Source organism: Castor canadensis, chromosome 7 (genome assembly GCF_047511655.1).
Source record: "Castor canadensis chromosome 7, mCasCan1.hap1v2, whole genome shotgun sequence".
NCBI lineage: Eukaryota > Metazoa > Chordata > Mammalia > Rodentia > Castoridae > Castor > Castor canadensis.
The window spans coordinates 146,042,070-146,062,861 of NC_133392.1; the positions used below are offsets into that span (position 1 = coordinate 146,042,070).

The following is a 20,792-nucleotide window of genomic DNA, read 5'->3' on the forward strand; positions in this document are numbered from 1 at the left end:
GCGGGGGAGGAGCTGGGAGGGGAGGCGGGTGCGGGCAGGAGCGCGGAGCGGGAGCCGCAGGGAGCTGGGAGCACGGAGGGCGGCCGGGATCGGGAGCCCCCTGGGCTGCGGGGCAGCGACGCCCGGAGCTCGGCGGGAGTCGCGGTGGAAGCCCAGCGGCCGCAGGCAGGGAGCCGCGGCTCGGGAAGCTGGATCGGTGAGCGTCCGCCCGGCGTCCGTCCGCACCTGGCGGCCGCGGAGCGGGTAAGCGCTCGAGCCCAGTGCGGCCGAGGAGGGGCGCATCGCAGCCCGGCGTCACCGAGCCCCGCCGGGCCGTCCCGAGGGCGCGGGGCGGGGGGCGTCCCTAGCCGGCGTCCCGCCTTCCTGCGCCTTCGGACGGGAGCGGCGCGCGCCGGCCAGAAGGTCCCGGAGGACCCGCCGAGCCCGCGGGGAGCGTCGGGGGTCGCCGTCCGGAGCCCGGCACCGAGGGGTGGGCAGAGGCAGCCCCCCGGGGGGCGGCCGCCGGTTCCCGGAGCGCGTTCCGGGTGCCCCGTGTCCCAGCGACATCTGGCGGGCGGGTGGGGCGCCCCCAGGCCGGGGCTGCGACGCCCCTAGGTGGCCCCGGGAGGCCGAGGGAAACCGGGCGCTGCCCCCTGCCGGCCAGGTCGGGGCGCGGCGTCGCGCATGGCCGCCCTTTCTGGAGGGGACTTGAAGGAACGTCCAGTATGGACACTGGCTTCGAGAGGGTGCAGGCTTGCTTGTGACCTTGGACAGGTCACTGCCTCTGGCGGAGCCTCTATATGCACGTCTCTCAAATGGAGAGGATGCTTTTCCCACCCTGCTGATTCGTGGGAATAAATGAGATGCCAGGCATGTATTTTTATTATCTGTAAACTTCTGAACAAATCTTAGCTAATCACATAATGTCTGAACGGGAAGGACATGGAGAAGCTGCTTTATTGCAGATGGGAGAGCGGGAAATAAATCTTGCCCAAGGTCGCACTATTTGTGGGCGGATGTAAAACTGAAATCCCATCTGGAGAAGTTTAAGCATTAAGCTCCGTGTTCTCAGTCTGGCGACTGCACTGCGAACTGGCCTTGGCCACTTACTAGCTGTGGGATCTCCGGAAAGCCCGTGACCTCTCTGAGCCTTGGTTTCCTCCCATATGAAATAAGGATAGCAGTGTCTACCCCACAGGCTTACTGTGCAAATCCATTGGGATCATTGCTCAACATAATGCCTGGCCCCAAATAAGAGCTCAGTCACTTGTGGTCACCACCAGTGACTGATTTTTAGGAGCAACCTCGAATCTCTTTCCGGGAATCGCTTTCTGGTGTTTTACAGTTGAGCACGTGTTGCCCAGTGGTGCTTTCCTCTGAACTGCATGATCTCTGGGGGAGGGTCTCAATCCTGCTCACAGGATACTGAAGGACCCTTTATGGGGTCACAAGCTGGTCACTTGAGGAGCCAGGCCTTCTTCATCCTTCAACCTTTTATTCTGTCCAGCTGGTGGGTAGAAGTGGGTGGGTTTGTCATGGAGACATCCAGGAAGCAGGACCTGGAAGAGGGCACAGGAGGTTGGGATTCAGGCAAGCTGGACATGACTGGCAGGGTCTAGGAACTCCCTTTATCCCCACCTTCTACAGGGCCAGAAATCCAGAGGTGCTTCCTCAGAGTTTGCCAGCTGCCTGATGGGTAAATACTGGGGGTTGGGAGAGGCAGGGAGTACCAGCACTATCTCCCCTAAGCCATGGATGGATGACTGTTCTTTTTGGCAAGGATTTGAGCAGAAATGCAGATTCACAGAGCTTGGAGTTCCCCAACTGGGGAGGGACTCTCACATAAGCTCCCACTTCCACCCCAGAGCTTCAGGGGTCTGCACATCCCCTACAAGCAGCTCCCAGGAAACAGATTTCAGCCTTGACTTTCCCCCTCAGCCGCAGCTAACACAGTTGACCACACTTTTCCTCCTGAAACACACTTCTCGTGGCTCCTGTGACTTAACACTATTCTGTCTTCCTGTTGGTTTTGCAGGCGATTCCTTCTTTGCAGAGCCACTGGATGCTCTGCTCCCACCCTCCCCCCCTTCGATGTAGGCCCTCTCCCTGGGTAATTATGTCCTCCCCTGGGGCTTTAGTTACCACCTCTGTGCACACGACTCATAAAGTGGGGTCTGCAGCCCAGAGCACTTCTGGGGCTGGTGACCCATCCATTTATTGTCAGCCAGGCACTGTTCAGACCCTGAGGACGTAGTGATGAGCTAGACAGAGGTGTGTGTTATCAGGGTGTGTGTGTGGGGGGATGTGGAGAGACAACCTATAAATGAACAAGTGGAAAATATCAGATGGTGGTAAGTACTAAAATGAGCACAAATCAGGGTAAGATGGGAGAGGATGAGAGCTACCGTTGGCCTCGAATATATTTTAGTCATCCCTCCTGGATGTCCACGGGAGACACCAACAACTCAACCAAGCCACTATCTTCCCATCCACACCAGCCCCTCTGACAATCTCTGGCATTATCCTGCTCTTCCTCACATAGTCCCAAGACTTGGTTTTTCCTCCCTCCCTCCCTCCCTTCCTTCCTTCCTTCTTTCCTTCCTTCCTTCTTTCCTCCCTCCCTCCTTTCCTCCCTCCCTCCCTCTCCCCCACTTTCTTTCTTGGCGCTGGGTATCCAGCCTAGGGTCTCATGTTGAGGCATGCACTCTGCCACTGACCTTGTCCCACTTAGGACAAGTTAATCCTGGTTCTGAGGGTGATGTTTTGTTGGACAGGTTGGGGGAGAAGGACAGTGGACCTCATGACACACATGTCATCCCCTCTGGAATTCAAGTCTGACCAGGAGACAGGAGGTTGGTGTGTGAGCCTAGTCCAGGGGGATTCGGTGTAATGCATACATGAGGAACCCAGTGGGGCAGAGAGGAGGGAGCAATCTGTTTGCTCTAGAGGTCCTGGAACCTCCAGAGAGGGTAGAGGACAAGATTAGAAAGGCATTCTGGGTAGAGTAGAGGGAGTAGCCTAGGAGAAGTCTCAGAGAAGCGAAAGAACCACAGAGCTTTCTCAAGAACAGGTCTCAGGCAGGAGGTGGATGGGGATGGTGTTCTGCTGAGTCCAGGTGAGGGGAAAGAGCTGAACTTCTAGATCTCTGTGGTTTTGTTTGTTTGGTTTGGTTTTTGGGGGCTTGTGTCTGCTAGGCAGGTGCTGTACCACTTGAGCCACACCTCCAGCCCTGGACTGGGTGATCTCTGGACAGGTACGCGAGAGGAGATGAAAAAGGATCTGGGGTAGGCCAGGCACTGGTGGCTCACGCCTGTAATCCTAGCTACTCAGGAGGCGGAGATCAGGAGGACCTCTGGGCAAATAGTTCAAAAGACCCTATCTTGAAAATACCCATCACAAAAAAAAAAAAGCTGGTGGAGTGGCTTAAGGTGAAGGCCCTGAGTTCAAGCTCCAGTACTGCAAAAAAAAAAAAAAAAAAAAAGGCTCTGGGGTGGATTGCAGGCAAAGGTTCTTCAAGCTTCAGTCCTGTGGAATGGGTGTCACAGCCTCCAACTGCCCTGTGCTCAGCTTTAAAACTTCTTCCAGAGTGGAGCCCTCAGGATTGCAGCAGATCACCTGTCCCTGCAGTCAGCAGGGCTCCCTGCACACGTCACTATCATCATCATATCTGTGGTCCCAGATACCAGGACTGTTTTCCCAGGGCCCTGTGAGTCTTCCTAAGATTAGTGACTGTATCTTTGTCACTCACACCAACACGTGGTAGGCATTAAATAGTAACTGAAAAGATGAGGAAACAGGCTCAGAGAGGCCAAGTAACTTACTCAAAGTCACGGAGTTAGTGTACGGAGCCAGGAAGCTAGTTTCTCCTTGACTCTAGCTCTACCAAAGCTGGAGCTCCTAATCACTGCCACACTGTGCCTGCCAGCAGAGAAAGCAGATGGCAGGCGGTGTGGGTTTGCATTCGTAAGCACAGAAATCCAGTGTTTGATTTCTAGCAAATGAATTCCTGTTGTTAGTTCCTTGTTTACTCAGTCTGGAGAAGACAGCTTCTCTTCTGTCCTGAAAACAGTCTCACTCTACCAGCTCAAGGGTTCTCTGGGGATCCAGATGTGCAGCATCTGGGGGTGGAGAGAGGAGGCAGGTTGTGCTACAGGACCAGAGCTTCTAGGTAGGCCTGCCTGTTTGCTCCGGGGACTGCCCCTGCTGTGGGAACTCAGATGGAGAGGTCAGGGGAGCTTGAAACTTCCAGAAGCATATGGCATGAACCTGGCGGGAGGGCCTCTGGATACTTATGACCTTCATCTGAAGTTCCTGCTGCAATGGGGGGCAGTGGAAGCAGGGCACTGCAGAGAGTCTGGAGACTTGGCCTCTGCCTGTAACTCGCTGTGTGACTTTGAGTAAGGGTCTCTCCCTCTCTGAGCTCTCCATATTGTGTCAATACTATGAGGGCCTTGGACTAAGTGATTCCTAAGAGTCCTTCTCACTCCGATGCTCTGAGACCCCGTGAAACTCAGGGTGGGACTGATGCTGCTGCAGCCTCTCCTGACGCTTGCTGTGCTCCAAGCCCACAGACTGTGTTTTAGCAAAATCCCTAGGTATGTGTGAGCACAGCCAAGTGTGAGACCGGCTGCTTTCGCACTCAGCCCTTTCCTTTGGGAAAAGGAAAGGCCAGGTGCTGACCAAAGATGTTGGTGCATCTACTAGCACCAGGCCTGGCAGAGGTAGGCCCCGTTCAGGTGAAAGTGAGGGAGCCTGGTATGCAGCAGGCATCTAGCAAAGTTTTTCAATTTTTCAACTTCAATCTTATTATTTTAACTTATTTTAGACAGGATATCCTTATGGAGCCCAAGCTGACCTGGAACTCACACTCCTCCTGCCTTAGCTTCCCGGATACTAGGATTACAGGCATGTACCACCACGCCCAGCTAATGTATACAAGCATGTTGTGGATAAGTATTTGTGGGAAGAGGAAGGGTTAGAACTGGCTTTATTTTACCCAGCACCTTTTATGAGTGGTGCAGCATAGAGTGGGGGAAACCCAGAATCCAACCTAAATCCTCAGTGTCCCAGCTCTGGACATTTCTCTAAGCCTGTTTTGTCTCCTGGGAAATAGGATGGACTTCGGAGGGTTGTGTTTAGACATAGTGAGTTAACATAGAAGAGCTCTCAGTAAATGCTGGCCTTTACTCCTCTCCTGTTCCAGCACTCCCACTTTGTTCCCAGTACTGTCCCCATCCCTCCCCACCTTGAAAATGTAGAGTTCCCAGAGGACAGAGTCCCAATGTGACCCCTAGGGGGTGATACCACATAGTGGAGGACCATTGTTTTAGGCAGTATTGTCCAATAGAGAATGCACCGATGGGGGCTTGGCTCAGTGGCAGAGGCTTGCATAGCACAAGAGAGGCCTGTGTTGTATCCTGGCACAGCAAAATAATAATAATAAATAAAAAATTAATAAAATAATATATAGTGCAATTGACAAAAGCATTTGGGGGCTTTTGTTCCTTTATTTGAGATAGGCTCTCCCTGTGTAACTCAGGCTGGCCTCCAACTTGAGATCCTTCTGTCTCAGCCTCCTGACTGCTGGGATTACAAACCTGAACCACTATTCCCAGCTGACAAATTTGGGGTTTGGGGTTTTTTTTGTTTTTGGCAGTACTGGGGGTTGAACTCAAGGCCTCACAATTGCTAGGCAGGCACTCTACCACGTGAGCCACTCCACCAGCCCTTTCTGTTTTTGTTATTTTTCAGTAGGAGCTCACTTTTATGCTTGGGTCTGCTTGTACATCTAGTCTCCTATTGATATTTCCCACATAGATGGGATGACAGGCAGGGGCCACCATGCCCAGCTTTTATTGATTAAGATGGGGTCTTGAGAACTTGAACTGGGGTCCTCCTGATCTCCACTTCTTGAGTAGGCAGGATTACAGATGTGAGTCACTGTGCCTAGCCAAATGTGGTTTTAGTTTTAGAAAATTTCAGAGTAGCCATGTTAAAGTTAAATTAATTTTAATTAGATATTTTATTAGCCCAGCATATCCCAAATAATATCAATTCAGTTCAACACGTAACATAAAAATTACTGTTGAGATATTTTATATTCTTTTTTTGAATTGTCGTGAAATCCAGTGCATTTTCACACTTACGGCACATCTCAATGTCTCCCTGTCAGGTGGCCTGCGGTGGCTATTCTGAAGTTTCTCAGCTCTGGCTCTCAATCCCAGTGTGCGACGTGTAGCCTTGAGTGTCTCACTTTAACTTTCTGGACCTGACCTCAGTTTCTTCATCTGTAAAGCAGATGTTCTCATTCTGCCTGGAGGGGTAGTGTTGGGGCGGATGGTGAGCGTTCAAAGTCACATTGCACAATTTCAACATGCATAGGAGAATCCAGTGACTTGTCAATGACAAAGGCTGTTGCCTTTTAGCTGCACAGTGGGCTGTTCATGGTGGTGCCTCGCCTGTTGAAGGCTCATCATGATCCATCGCAAAGCCAAAAGGAGGAAGGGTTGGGACCTCATTCCTAACCATGGCAGAGGCCTTGAGAACAGGTTTCAGCTGTGTCTCATTTTCTAGCGATAACTAGGTGTCAGTGATGAAGATAACCCAGTATCACCCTGGCCAGTGGTTTTCTGTCCTGGCCACACCTTGGAAACACTTGAGGAATTTTTAGCAGTGCTGGGTTCTGCCCCGGGGGGTGAGGCCTAGAGGGTGTGTGTGTGTGTGTGTGTGTGTGTGTGTGTGTGTGTGTGTGTGTGTACACATGTGCTAAAATCACCCACCAGGAGAATTTTTGATTTGGTTCCATGTTCTCATTCTCATTTTCCAACATTCTTGTTGGGGAAACTAGACCCAGAGAAGGAATTGACTTGTCTAGGCTCACACAGAGTTAGTGGGAGAGCTGAGCTAAAGCCTCCCCTGCTTCTCAGACCAGGCCAGGCTCTGTTCTCAAGGTCGCTCCTCATCAGTTCATGGAGCCAGTCATAAACATTGATTGATCTCTTGTGTGTCAGCACCACAGGGATGAATAGACTCAAGGAATAGAACTCAAGGAACTCATGGTCCAGTGACAGAGACACGGAGTGGTGACAGCAATGGTGGCAGGTACTCAAAAGAGGGGTGCCTGAGCCACCTGAGGGCAGAGGAAGTTAGGGAAGGCTTCCCCAGGCTATGCCAGAGCCTTGTCCTAAAGGGTGATTGGGAGTGAGGCAGCCATAGGGTGGAGGAGAGGATGCAGCAGGAGCAGAGGATCAGAGCAGGAAGTAAATCCTGCAGAAGAACAGGCAGATGTGTGCTGCTGGAGCATGAAGGTTAAAGCCAGCTGTGTCAGGAGATGTGTTGGAGATGGAAGAAGAGGTGGTTCATAAAGGATGTCTTAAACCAAGCTGTACCATGGGAGCCACTGGAGGACATTAGGGGGGTGACATGGTCAGATATTTAGTTGAAAGGAAGATTCTGCATGTGAGGTGTAAGAGATTAAAGAGGAGGCAGGAGTGGAATCTGAGAAACCATTAGGTAGAGAGAACACTTTCACATCCTGAAACAGGGTGGTGGCAGCAGGGAAAAGAGGGAAGTAAAGAGCCAGGGCAAAGTTAGAGTTAGGCAGGAGACTTGGTAGAATGTGGCAATTCAGTAAATGAAGGGACTGTATCTGTCAGCAATTGCTGTGTAACAAGCCATCCTTAAACTCAGTGGGTTAAAAATGCAGCACTTATTACTACAACTCATGCATTTGGAGGTTGGCTTGTTTAATCTGAATGTGGGTAGGCATTTCTGCTGATCTCGGCTAGGCTCACACATACACCTGCTGGTTAGCTGATGGGCTCTGTTCTAGGCTAGGGCAGTTCTGGTGCACATGTCTCTGTCTCCTGCAGGGCCCAGTGGGCTGGCCCAGGCATGTTCCACTCAAGGCAGTGGCAGAGTGCAAGAGGAAAAGTGCACGGCCTCTTGAGGGCTAATTCTGAAACTGGTGCGCTGTCACTTCTGCCTCATTCTGTTGGCCATAGCTAATCCATGCTGAACCCAGAATTAAGGAACCCCCCCCACCAAGAAAAAAGTACACTCCTTTTCATAGGAGAAGGTGGATGCAGTACGGGGTAAAAGAAGCACTTGGCTGAGCTGGAGGGCGATGAACTTGTGATCTCCAACAAGTCACCCACCTCTTTCTTGTAGCATCAGCAATTTCAGCTGATGCTAAAGCATTTCAAAAGTCTCCTCTAAATCACATTTTCCAGGGAGGGGCTGTTTGTTATAACTACCGTAAATGCTCATATCCACTGAGGACAAGTGGGTATGTTCCCCAGGGATGCCTAGAGCTGCAGATATTGTGCTGGACTCTATATGTACTATACATATCTATGATGCAAGATAACTTATAAAGTAAGCACAGTTATAATAAAATCAGACAATAAGCACAAGATCCTCTAATAAATGTCAGGAGGGCTGGGGGCGAGGCTTAGTGGTAAAGCGCTTAACTAGTGTGAACGAGGCCCTGGGTTTGATCCCCAGAACCTAAAAAAGTTATGTGAGCATGATCGCCACTCTCTGTCTCTCTCCTCAGTGTCTTCCTGCACTGTACTCGCCCTTCTTGTGATGGTGTGAGATGACATAATGCCTAGGTGATGCGATGAGGAGAGGTGAATGACGCAGTGTCAAATCTCTACCACTCTGGGTGCGGTGAACACAAACAAACACCGAGATCCCAGCACAGTAGATCTGATAACTGAAACAGCCGCTCAGTGACTAATGGGCGGGTTCGTGTAGACATATACAGCATGCAGTCTCTGGACACGGGGATGAGTCACATCCTGGGTGGGCAGAACAGGACCATGCAAGATTTTCTCACACTGCTCAGAATGGCGGGCACACAATTTAAAACTTAAGAATTGTTTAGTTCTAGAACTTTTTTTTCTTTTTTGGTAGTACTGGGGTTTGAACTCAGGGCCTCACACTTGCCAGACAGGTGATCTATCACTTGAGCCACTCCACTAGCCCTTTTTTGTGTTGGGTATTTTCAGGATAGGATCTTGCTAACTATTTCCCTGGGCTGGCTTTGAACCTCAATCCTCCTTATTTCTGCCTCCTGAGTAGCCAGGATTACAGGTGTAAGCCACTGGTGCCTGGCAGTCTGGCACTTTATGTGTCATGTTTTTGGGCCACAGTTGACTCTGGGTAACTGGAACAGTGGAAAGTGAAACCACAAGTGTGGGGGGGGCACTGAAGCTATAATTTATGGGGCACTTACTGTACACCTGGTCCTTTGCACTCGGTCCACTCAAATGTCACAGCTGTGTGACGCTGGGGCTGTTATCATCTGTCCTCCTATCCAAGGGATGGAACTGAGTGCAAAGTGCCGAGGTTCAATGACGAGCCCAAGGTCAGCCTGTGACCAACAGAACTGGTGTCTAAGGCTCTTAACCACTAATTTTTAGATTTTTCGAGGTAAAATTTTTATAAAAGCAAAAGTGCTCAAAACACAAGTAGAGAGCCTGATGAATTGTCACAGGGTAAACTCGTGCAACTCAAGAAACAGAACATGACCTGCCTCCAGGACCCTCTTCCTCCCTCCCTACCTTCCCTCCAATGATCCATCAGTGGGGGGCAGCTTTGCCTGAGTGTGCATGGTATGAGGCTTCTTCTGCTTAATTTTTTGAAATTTTAGATTCTTAAGACCTATTTTTCTTTTTCTTAACATTTTATCAGTACATATCAGTTATACAGAGTGTTTCATTGTGACATTTCCACATATGCTTACAACTGACCTCCGTTAGATTCACCCCCCTCTGTCATTCTCCTTCATCAGCCTCTCCCCCTCTTAAAACAATTTCAACAAGCTTCATTGTTCTGTTTTCATACACATCTATAAAGTGCATCGATCACGTTCCCTCTCCTTCACCCTCTTCGTTCCCCCTCCCCCTCCCACTGGTACCTACCTCTGAACAGGTACATTCCTATCTTTCTTTTTTTAAAATTGTTTATTCATTGTTCAAAGGGGTTTCCATGTCATTTCACCTATTTATATATTTTACTTTGATCAGATTAAACCCCCTCTATTACTCATTCCCTTCCCCCCGCCTGTTTTTAACAGCTTTCAGTGCTTTTCGTTATGCAATCTTCCTACACAGAAGCAAAGTATTCAGATCTCAATTTCATGTGAGATTCATCAGTGCGGTTGTGTGCATCTGGGGTTCATTGTCACTGACGTATAGTCAGTATTCTATCACGTGAACGTGCCACAAGTATTTACCCATTGTACTGTTGATGTTTGTTTTGGAGTTTCCAGTTTGCTACAGATTGTCTTGCAGCAAATAATTCTTGCAGACATCTTTTTGCTATTTTTTTGCTGTTGTTGTTGTTTTCTGTGCTGGGGATCAAGCCCAGGGTCTCATGCACACTAGGCAAATGCTACCCCACAAACCTCATTTGTGACTGGTTTGTCAGGTGTACAGCTAGGAGTGGAAGTGCGGGGTCTGAAATTTGCCTGCTTTTTTCCCCTGCCTTTCCCAGATTTTATAACTGGAAAACTGAACGATGAGACTGGCTTGCCTGTACCCGGAGACACTGATTAGAGTTTAAAATCTGCACTCAGATACAGCTAGAGAGAGACACACACATACCCCACATGAAGAATTTTCTGTGTGTAAGTCACATATGTGATGTTTAATCCTCATGATGTCCCTGGAGGTCTACTCAATGCCTTGGTTTTCCAGCAGAGAAAACGGAGGCTGTAGGAGGCCCCATGCAGAAGAGAGAATGCAATCAGATAACAGCTATGGAGACATTTTGTAAAATGGAAAGCACTCAGATTTGTGAGGAGTGATTTCCCCATCCGGGATTCACTCATCCAAGCCACACAGAGAGAGAGCAGACATGAATTCCTCTGTGGGGGATTCATTCTACTGCAACAAATCTTTTATCACAGAGCCCTGGTTTTTTTTTCCTCTAAAAACAGGAGACTGGCTTCTGCGGATCCATTAAAGCCATTCATTCATTTGTTTCTGGTAAGGTTTGATGACTCAGGTAAAGACCTTTCAGAAAGGAAAAGTGACTGATCTTCAGGGAAGCTACAGGAGTCCTGGACAGATAGCTTAGGTGAAGAGAAATTAAAAAGAATATCTGCTGTGTGCCAACCACTGGGTCAAGTTTGTTCCAACTTCACTGAAGCCATGTAACAACTCTGGGAGAAAGGTGTGTCACCTCAATTTACAGATGAGGAAGAAAGGGCCCAAGAGGTAAAAGGACCTGTCTAGATCCCACGGTAGGGATTGTTTGGTGAGAAAGAACCGAAACTCCTCTGTCTTCGTATGATTTCTCAGGAGCTGCTGGGCCCACTTGAACTGGCTCAGCTGGGAAAAGGACAAGTTGATACAAATGAGGTTTCCTGGGTGGAGGGTCACTCCTGGGCATCCAAGGATGGGAAGGAGAACCACCAGGCATGGAAGACTCCTTCCTTCTCAACTTGTGCAGGTAGTTCCTCTCTCTCTCTTAGTTTATTTTTCTCTCTGCTCTACTCTTCTGCCAGTATCTTTGTTTACAGATATATAATTCCCTACAAAATCCTGTCTATCTGTTTGTCTGTCTATCTATCTATCTATCTATCTATCTATCCATAGACAGAAAGAATCTGGGCTGGGAATGTAGCCCAGGAGTAGGCCACTTGCCTAGCATGTACAAGGCTCTGGGTTCTATCCCCAGCACCTCAGAAAAAAAGATCACTGACAGCTTAAAAACCTTTCTAGATTATGTTGGAAATTCCTTTCCCCCCCAGGGGTGACAGTATTCCTTGTGGTTTGCCAATTACATATATCTTCCTAAACAGTTTGTTTCTTCTTATATGCCTTTGACCTTGGCACTGTAAGAGTCCTCCACTTGATGTATGCAGGAATGGTTTACTCAGTTTTGCCTCTCCATGGCCCTCCATGGGGGGAATGTCACCATTCTGCCATTCTGCTGGGGAGGGGCAGTTGGGTTGTCTCTAGTTGGTTACCCTTAGTTGGTATTACCAAGATCATTCTTTTACCTGCTGCTAGTGAACACATAGAAGTTTCTTTGTCTTCTATCCAGAGTGAAAGCACTGGGTCATGAGGTGACTATCACCTCATTAGTTTCATGAGACTAATGGGTTCCCCCCATTTAGGTGACAATTCCTGTGGCTCCACACACTAACCCTAGCACGATCAGATTAAAAGTTGTTTGTCTACCTGCTGGGGGAAAGTGGCACCTCACTGTCATTGTTTATTGGCATTTTCTGTTTTATTATTTGAAGTATGATGAGGGAGAGGCGTTTGCTCATGGAGCTATATATAGTCTGTGTCCCCAGAGACCAGGGGATTTTGAGCATTGCCACGTTTGTTTAGGATGAGGGAGGACAGCAGCAGACAACCCCAGAAACATGTCACTTTCTTACAACACTCCAGCCCAGGCTTTCTGACCACACTCTGACCCTGTCCTTCTTCCCGAGATGTCACCAAGGGCTTACTCACCCGCCAGCCTCTCAGCTTTCCTTAGCCCACGCCTCTCCCTAAAATGAAGTCATTAGAATGCCTGGAGCACCAGCCTTACGTGGGATGTGATGCCCCTTTCCCTCACCCAGGCTGTCTGCAGGGAAGAAAATTCCAAACAGTTCAGCCTGACTTCACTCATATTTTCCACCTGAAGCCAAGTGGGAGGAAAACCAGCTGGAGGTTTTTGGAGTGGAGCCTGGGGCAAGTAGGGGCAGGGTATCATTGTCACCTATTACCATGAACTGAACCTGTGTCTTGAGGCTTTTCTTCCTGAATGCAGCAATGCTGAGGATAGAAGTTTCAAGAGCTCTGGACCCAGTTCTTCCACTTCTAGATGGGTGACTTTGGACAGGTGACATCACCTCTGTGAGCATCCCCCGGCCCATCTGCAAGTTGGGTGTCCACTGGACACTATGGGTAGGGTGACTTAGTGCTAGGACTGGCTCAGCGCCTGGAAATTAGGAAGAGTGTTACAAAAAAATTATAATAATAAAATCTTTCAAACTTTGAGAGATGTTCTGGAGTCAGTCGATTAGAATTGGTTTACTTAAACTGTGGCTCTTCTTTCAAGATTTTTTTTGGTGTTTGAACTCAGGGATTGCAAAGCAGCTTTCTACTGCTTGAACCATGCCTCCAAGTCCATTTTGCTCTCGTTATTTTGGAGATGGGAGTCTCAAAAACTGTTTGTCTGGGCTGGCCTTGAACTTGATCCTCCCGATCTCAGCCTCCTAAGTAGCTAGGATTACATTGTGAACCACTGGCACCCAGCAAGAAGATACATTTTTCAAAAACATGTGAATGAATGTGACCATAACTGCAAATAACACACTAAATGTAAAATAAAAGATGATTCTGTGGTTATAGCTGGATGGCAGGGCAGTAAATGCATGAGTGTCTCTCCTCAATTACTTTTTATAATACAATGTTTTAAAATTAAAAAAACAGAAGATACTTTTTTTTTTTTTGGTACTGGAGTTTGAACTCAGTATTCCTTGAGCCATTCCTCCAGCCCTTCTTTGTGAAGGGTTTTCTCTGAGATAGGGTTTCCTGGACTATTTGCCCAGGCTAGCTTCAAACTGCAATTCTCCTGATATCTGCCTCCTGAATAGCTAGAATTACGCTGGTTCCCAGCCTATTTTATTATTTTATTTTATCTTATTTTACCTTGAGACAGTGTCTCACTAAGTAGCCTAAGCTGGCCTGGGAATGCACAATCCTTTTGTCTTAGCCCCCCGAGTGCTGGGATTACAGACATGTACCACTGTGCCTAGCTCAAGTTTAGTTTCTTAATGTTTAAAAAATGAATCAATGAATATAAACCGAACCTTCCCCACAAGGCCCTGAGTCCAGCTTTGGAAAAAGAGGGAGAGTGGGGGGTGGGAGGTACAATGACATTGATTCTTGACAACTTTCAGCTTTTTATTGAGTACCCAGGGCTGACTTGGAGCCAGTGTGAGTTCCACAGCAGCCCTGGGAGGGAGGTGCAAAGGCCACTGTTTGGGGAAGAAACCTGAGACTCAGAAGGAAAGAGATTTGCCTTAGGCCACACAGTAAGTCTGGGGGTAGAGCAGACATAAGAGCCCATGATGCCCTAGTCCAGGTCCAACTCTCCGCTGTGCCCTGATGTACTGGCCCACTCCTGACACCAGCCCCTTCCTGAGCCTTTGCTCCTTTGACCTTTTTGTCCTCTCTGCTCTCTACACTCCTGTGAAATGGCCTTTTTTTCCCTTTTTTTGGCAGTACTAGGGTTTGAACTCAGGGCTTCATGCTTGCTAGGTAGGCGCTCTACCACTTGAGCCACTCTCCCAGCCCTTTTTTGTGATGAGTTTTTTTTGGTTTTTTTTTTTTAGATAGGGTCTTGCCAGTGATTTGCCTGGGCAAGCTTTGAGCCATAACCTCCCTGATCTCTGCCTCCTGAGTAACTAGGATTACAGGCATGAGCCACCAGCGCCCAGCCAGAAAGTCAAATATTTTTTCTAGAATTCAACTTCTACCATGAAAAATACTCAAGGATTTAAGTTTTACCATTAATTTCTTTGCTTCACAAAAAAATGCGTGTTTTTTTTTGGTAGGTTTTTATTTATTTATTTTATTATTCATTTATTCACATGTGCATACATTGTTTGGGTCATTTCTCCCCTCTTAGTTTTGTTTTTTAAGAGTCATTCATTGCTGGGGTCTGGGAGCCCATACCTATAATCCTAGCTACTTGGGAGGGTGAGATTAGGAGGATCAAGGTTTAAGGCCAACTGGGGCAGATAGTTCTCAAGACCCCATCTCCAAAATACCCAGAGCAAACAATGGACTGGAGGTGTGAGTCAAGCAGTAGACTGCCTGCTTTGCAAATCCCTGAGTTCAAACCCCAATCCCACCAAAAAGAAAAAAAAGAGTCATTCATGCTTACTCTAGGAAGTTTGGAAAATTCAAATAAATACAAGAAATCCCAGCTGAGCATTGGTGGCCCACGCCTGTAATCCTAGTTACTCAGGAGGCAGAGATCAGGAGGATCTGGTTCAAAGTCAGCCCCAAGCAAATAGTTCATGAGACCATATCTGGAAAAAAAGACCATTGCAAAAAATAGCTGGCAGAGTGGCTCAAGTGGTAAGAACGCCTGCCTAGCAAGAGTGAGGCTCTGAGTTCAGACCCCAATACTGCACACACACACACACACACACACACACACACACACACACACACACACACACACACACACACACAATCCACCCCTCCCATTCCCCAGAGAAATGCATAGTCATATTGTGGTGTTTTTTCTGATGGCGTTTGTCCCCACCCCCACCCCAGTCAGACTGGGTTTAACTTAGATGGCTAAATAAATAAAACGATTCTGATACTCAATTTACAGAGTTGTCTTCATGTCCTTCTAACTAGCCTGTGATACTTCCAACAGCTCTTGATACATTGTCCCCTCTGGGAATTGTGGGGGAGGGGTACATAACCCTCTACTGTTAGCCTCACTTCTGAGAAGGTCAGGTTCAGGGCACCATGACTAGCATTAAGCAGTATCCTTTTCATTTTATAATTCTGCCTGGAGTATTATCTTTCTAGAACCTAACTCTTTTTTTTCTTTCTTTCTTAAACCCAGATGTATCCATCTCAGTGAACTGACAGTGAGCATTTATTTCACCTCCTCCCGGTTCATGCATTCTTCCAGTCTTGGTAACTGCAATGTTTTGTCTGTCCAGACTGAAAACAATCAGGACAGAAACAAAGTTTAGTCTCACAGGATGTGTCAAGATGAGCCTGGGAAAACTGAGCTGTGGGTTGTACTGCTTCTCTGAATCAGCTGGTACTTTGTTATGTGTCTGGTTTTTAAAATTCCCTAGAAGTCACCTGATGTCCAGAATCTTCTCTGATCAAGGATGGGGGAAATTTGAAGTTTTCATCAAACACACTGATGTCTCAAGCTGTGAAAAAGAGTCCAAATGCCAAAAGCAAGAACCCCAGAGCACTGTCTGCACCCCTGTGATACGCTGGTAACTGTCTAACACATTCAGCACGTGCTCCGTGTCCTGGACCATCTGCTGGGCAAAGTTCCAGAACAGTGAGACATCTCAGGATTCATCTGCCTTAGAAATGACCTGTCTCTGCCAGCTGCTAGTTCCTCTATGTCCTTTAACTGGCCATGTCTTGAGGTCTTCTTGCTGTGGTCTGTTTTGACGTATGGTCCCCCATTGTGAAGCTCAAAGATGACCTTGTTCTGCAGCCAGGATAACTGTGAAAGAAGGAGCCCTGTATGCAGAAGTCAGTGGGAAGACAGAGCTGCCTAGCATGTTCCCACCAAACCAGTCAGTGGAAGGCCTTCCCATGGAGGCCTCTAACAGATCCCTGAACACTACAGAGACCCCAGAGGCCTGGGATCCAGGGGTCCTCCAGGCACTCAAGGTCTCCCTCACCGTGGTCCTTTCCATGGTCACACTGGCCACTGTTCTCTCCAACGCCTTTGTGCTCACCACCATCTTACTCACCAGAAAGCTCCACACGCCCGCCAACTATCTCATCGGTTCCTTGGCCACCACCGACCTCCTGGTTTCCATCTTGGTCATGCCCATCAGTATTGCATACACCACCACCCACACCTGGACCTTTGGCCAAATCCTGTGCGACATCTGGGTATCTTCTGACATGACGTGCTGCACAGCCTCCATCCTGCATCTCTGTGTCATTGCACTGGACAGGTACTGGGCCATCACGGATGCACTGGAGTACAGCAAACGCAGGACAGCAGGCCGTGCAGCCTCCATGATCGCCATGGTCTGGGTCATCTCCATCTGCATCTCCCTCCCCCCGCTCTTCTGGCGGCAGACCAAGGCCCAGGAGGAGATATCCGACTGTCTGGTAAACACCTCTCAGATCTCCTACACCATCTACTCCACCTGTGGGGCCTTCTACATCCCATCCGTCTTGCTCATCATCCTCTACGGTCGCATCTATGTGGTGGCCCGGAGCCGCATCCTGAATCCGCCCTCCCTCTATGGGAAGCGCTTCACCACGGCCCATCTCATCACGGGCTCCGCAGGCTCCTCCCTCTGCTCGCTCAACCCCAGTCTCCATGAGGGCCACTCCCACGCGGCGGGCTCGCCTCTCTTTTTCAACCACGTGAAAATCAAGCTTGCTGATAGTGTCCTGGAACGCAAGAGGATTTCAGCTGCTCGGGAAAGGAAGGCCACTAAGACTCTGGGGATCATTCTGGGAGCCTTTATCGTCTGCTGGCTGCCCTTCTTCGTGGCATCCCTGGTCCTCCCCATCTGCCGGGACTCGTGCTGGATCCACCCCGCCCTCTTTGACTTCTTCACCTGGCTGGGCTATTTAAACTCTCTCATCAATCCTATCATCTACACTGCGTTCAATGAAGACTTTCGACAAGCATTTCAGAAAGTTGTTCACTTCCGGAAAGCCTCCTAGTCTTTCTTATTTGGTGGTGATTCTTGTTCTCTTTTGTGTCCTGTAACCCAACTGGGATTGTCTTTTTTTGTTGTTTCTCCTGAGGCGTGGGTTAATTTTGTGATATCTTGGGTCTTGGGTCAATCAACAGAATTGTCTGTTTTGTTACCTGTGTCTTCTTGACTTTTGAGCCACCCAAAGCTGGGCTGCTGTGTGATAGGGGACATTGAAGACTTGCCTTAGCATAACCTTTTCATGGTTCTTCTGGGTGGAAGAAGGATGGCCCACAGGATTCACAGGATTTTCTGACTCTGTAGAAAAGACCCCAGGCTCAGAGGGAAGACTTTCGGATCTACCTGAGATGTGTGTGGAGCTAGTGGAGGGTGGATAAGATTAATTCTCTTTCTGAATGGGAAGGGAATTTGGAGCCAGGATGGAAGGGTCTGTATTCTCTGTAGCACCATGATTAGAAAACAACACTGAGGAATTTCTTCCACTGGGTCCCCCTTACACTGGTCCATGAGGAGAGTGTAAGTGATGTAGAGTGACTCAGAGAGAAGTTACGGAAGGTCAGGATGATTTAGATCACATCAAGTACCCTGTACCTTCTCCTGCAATATCCCGGTACCATCTTAATGTTCTGAGGTTAAAACCCACAATCACCTCACTCAAGTAGATTGATAGGTGTTGGATCTACTGAGCTTCGAGTGGGACAACATACTGATTTTTTTAAGTTGTTTTTTATATCCCATTCTCATTAGAGTTCTTAAGATGTTGAGTCTTATCGAATAAAAAGCCGAGACATCATGACCAGCAAAGTGTATGGGTGATGCGTCCCTCTGTACCTGGAGGTTGAGGTTTGAACACTTATTCTAAATATAGAAGAGTCAACCTGTCAAGGTCAAGCAGCGATTAGAAAAAGAACTATTCATTCAGTACCTATGATGCTCCTTACTTCCATTTTCTCATTCACTCTCCATCCTTACTTTATAGATGCACTGAAGGAACATGCCTGTGTGTAGGAAGGGCTCATAGAGACAGCCCTTCGGCAGACCCCCTTAGGATGAGCCCTGGGAGATGGAGCTGCGATGAGGACTCTTGGGGGAGAAGGGGCAGAGCCAAGGAAGGCATGGCAAGCCACAGCCAGGGCAAGAAGAGCAGGAGCAGAGCTTGGGAAGCCCCGGGTGCTCCAATGTTTGGTGGGATCTCTGGACACAGAGAGAAGAGTGAGAGTCAGACTATGGGATGTCAGAGAGGAAGGGGAAGCTGTTGCAGGGGAGGGGGTGTTACCTAGAAGAGTTCATGCTGGGTGTGTCACAGTGTAGTCTCTGGACTGTCTGTATCAGAATCACCCTGGGAGTTTGTTGACTTTGGAAGTCTCAGGAGGTCCTTACCTGAGACGCCCAGAATCAGAACCTCCGGCAACAAGGTCCAGGAGTCTGCTATGTATGTATGTATGTACGCATTTATAGACAAAGCCTCACTATGTTGCCCAGGCTGGTCTCGAGCTCTTGGGCTCAGCCTCCCACTTGGGGGAGTATCTGGGGCTACAGGTGTGTACCACTGTGCCTGCCATCATTCAAAAGCTAAGAGTCTGCTTTTTCTTTTTTTTTTTTTTTTGATGGGACTGGAGTTTGACCTCAGGGCTTTGTGTTTGCAAAGCAGGTACTCTAACCACTTGAGCCACACCACCAGTCTATTTTGCTCTGGTTATTTTTGGAGATAGGGTCTCACAAACTATTTCCCTGGGGTGGCCTTGAACTCTGGAAACTCAATCCACCCTAATTTCAGCCTCCTAAGTAGCTAGGATTATAGGCATGAGCCACCAGAGCTACCTGAGCCACCCAAGAGTCGGCTTTTTAAATAAATCTCTCTTACTTGCTGAGCCTAGGCCACCTCATAGCATGCGCACTGCTCTTCTCCCCACCCGCTGTGCCCTCCCTCACCTTCCTTTAACTTCCAGCTTATCCCTGGGTCTTCCATCTTGCTCTGAGACACCTTCCTGACCTGGGAAAGACCAAGGACTTGGAGACTGGACAGGGAAGAATGTATAGTATGGTCCAGTGATTAAGGGCACAGGCTTGGATGTCTGATGCACCTGGAATTGCCTCCCAGTTTTGCCAATTTTTAGCTGTGTGACCTGGGCAAATTTCCTAACCTCTATGTGCTTCAGTTTCTTTGGCTATTAAGTGGGGTTGTTAATATAAAAACCATAGGGTTTTTGTGAGGATTAAATGAAGTAGTGATTCTAAGTACTTTGCACAAAAAATGTCATGGTTATTACTACTTGACTATTTTGCGCCAATTACAAAAGGAGAAGTTCAAATGTCACCTCCTAGAGGCCTTTCCTGACTAGAACAAAGGTCAACAATTTGGTTTTTAGAGTAGCTTCATTGAGATATAATTCACCTGCCATTGAGTTTGCCCTTTTTAAAGTGCACAATTTATAGGGCTGGGGTATGACTTGGTGATAGGGTATTTGCTTAGGTGTGCAAGGCCCTGGGTTCAATTCTCAGCACTGGGGAAAAAAGTGCCTTTTAGCGCATTTACAGAGTTGTGTAGTTATTGCTATAATCACTATCAGAACCACACATCTAGAGCTGGGAGCTGGTGGCTCACTCCTGTAATCCTAGCTACTCGGGAGGCAGAGATCAGGAGGATCTCGGTTCAAAGCCAACCCAGGCAAATAGTTTTTGAGACACTATCTCAAAATCCCTTCACCACAAAGGACTGGTAGTGGCTCAAGATACAGGCCTGAGTTCAAACCCCAGCACCACAAAAAAGAAAACAAAACAAATCAACAACAAAAAACTCACACATTTAGCTGGGCACAAGTGGCTCACACCTGTAATCCTAGCTACTTGGGAGGCCGAGATCTGGAGGGATCCTGATTTGTGGCCAGCCTAGGCAAATGGCTGAAGAGATGCCATCTCCAAAAATAACCAGAGCAAAATGGACTGGAGCTGTCCATTACCTTGTCCATTACTGTCCAGGTAACTGGGATCACAGGCATGCACCACCATGCAGAGCTTATTGACTGAGATGGGGGTCTTCCTAACTTTTTGCCTGGCTGGCCCCAAGTGCAATGTGAGGCAATCCTCTGGGTCTCTGTCCCCTAAGTAGCTAGGTGTGAGTCACTATGAAGAGTATAATCCATTGAATAGCTATACCTCATTTATTTATCCATCCATTCATCAGTTGATGAACAGTGAGGTTGTTTCTACCTTATGGCTATTACAAATATGCTATGAACTTTTTTTTAACTTTTTTTTTTTTGGCAGTACTAGGGTTTAAACTCAGGGCCTCACCCTTGCTAAACAGGCATTCTACCACTTGAGCCACTCTGACAGCCCTATTTTGTGTTGGGTATTTTTGAGATAGGGTCTTTCGAACTATCTGCCTGGGCTGGCT

At 48.2% G+C, this 20,792-nt stretch overlaps 1 protein-coding gene across 1 annotated transcript; it reads left to right on the plus strand.

The window, feature by feature from the left end:
- The first annotated feature begins 50 nt into the window (after positions 1-50).
- Htr1d (5-hydroxytryptamine receptor 1D) lies at positions 51-18,189 on the plus strand. The gene is made up of 2 exons (XM_020156775.2): positions 51-243; positions 15,583-18,189. The coding sequence occupies exon 2, from the start codon at positions 16,269-16,271 to the stop codon at positions 17,400-17,402; it is 1,134 nt and encodes a 377-aa protein (XP_020012364.1). The 5' UTR covers positions 51-243; positions 15,583-16,268; the 3' UTR covers positions 17,403-18,189.
- The last annotated feature ends 2,603 nt before the right edge of the window (positions 18,190-20,792 follow it).

What these genes read in the sequence shown, in the direction of transcription:
- Htr1d (XM_020156775.2), top strand. Translation starts at nt 16,269, where the DNA reads ATGTTCCCACCAAACCAGTCAGTGGAAGGCCTTCCCATGGAGGCCTCT.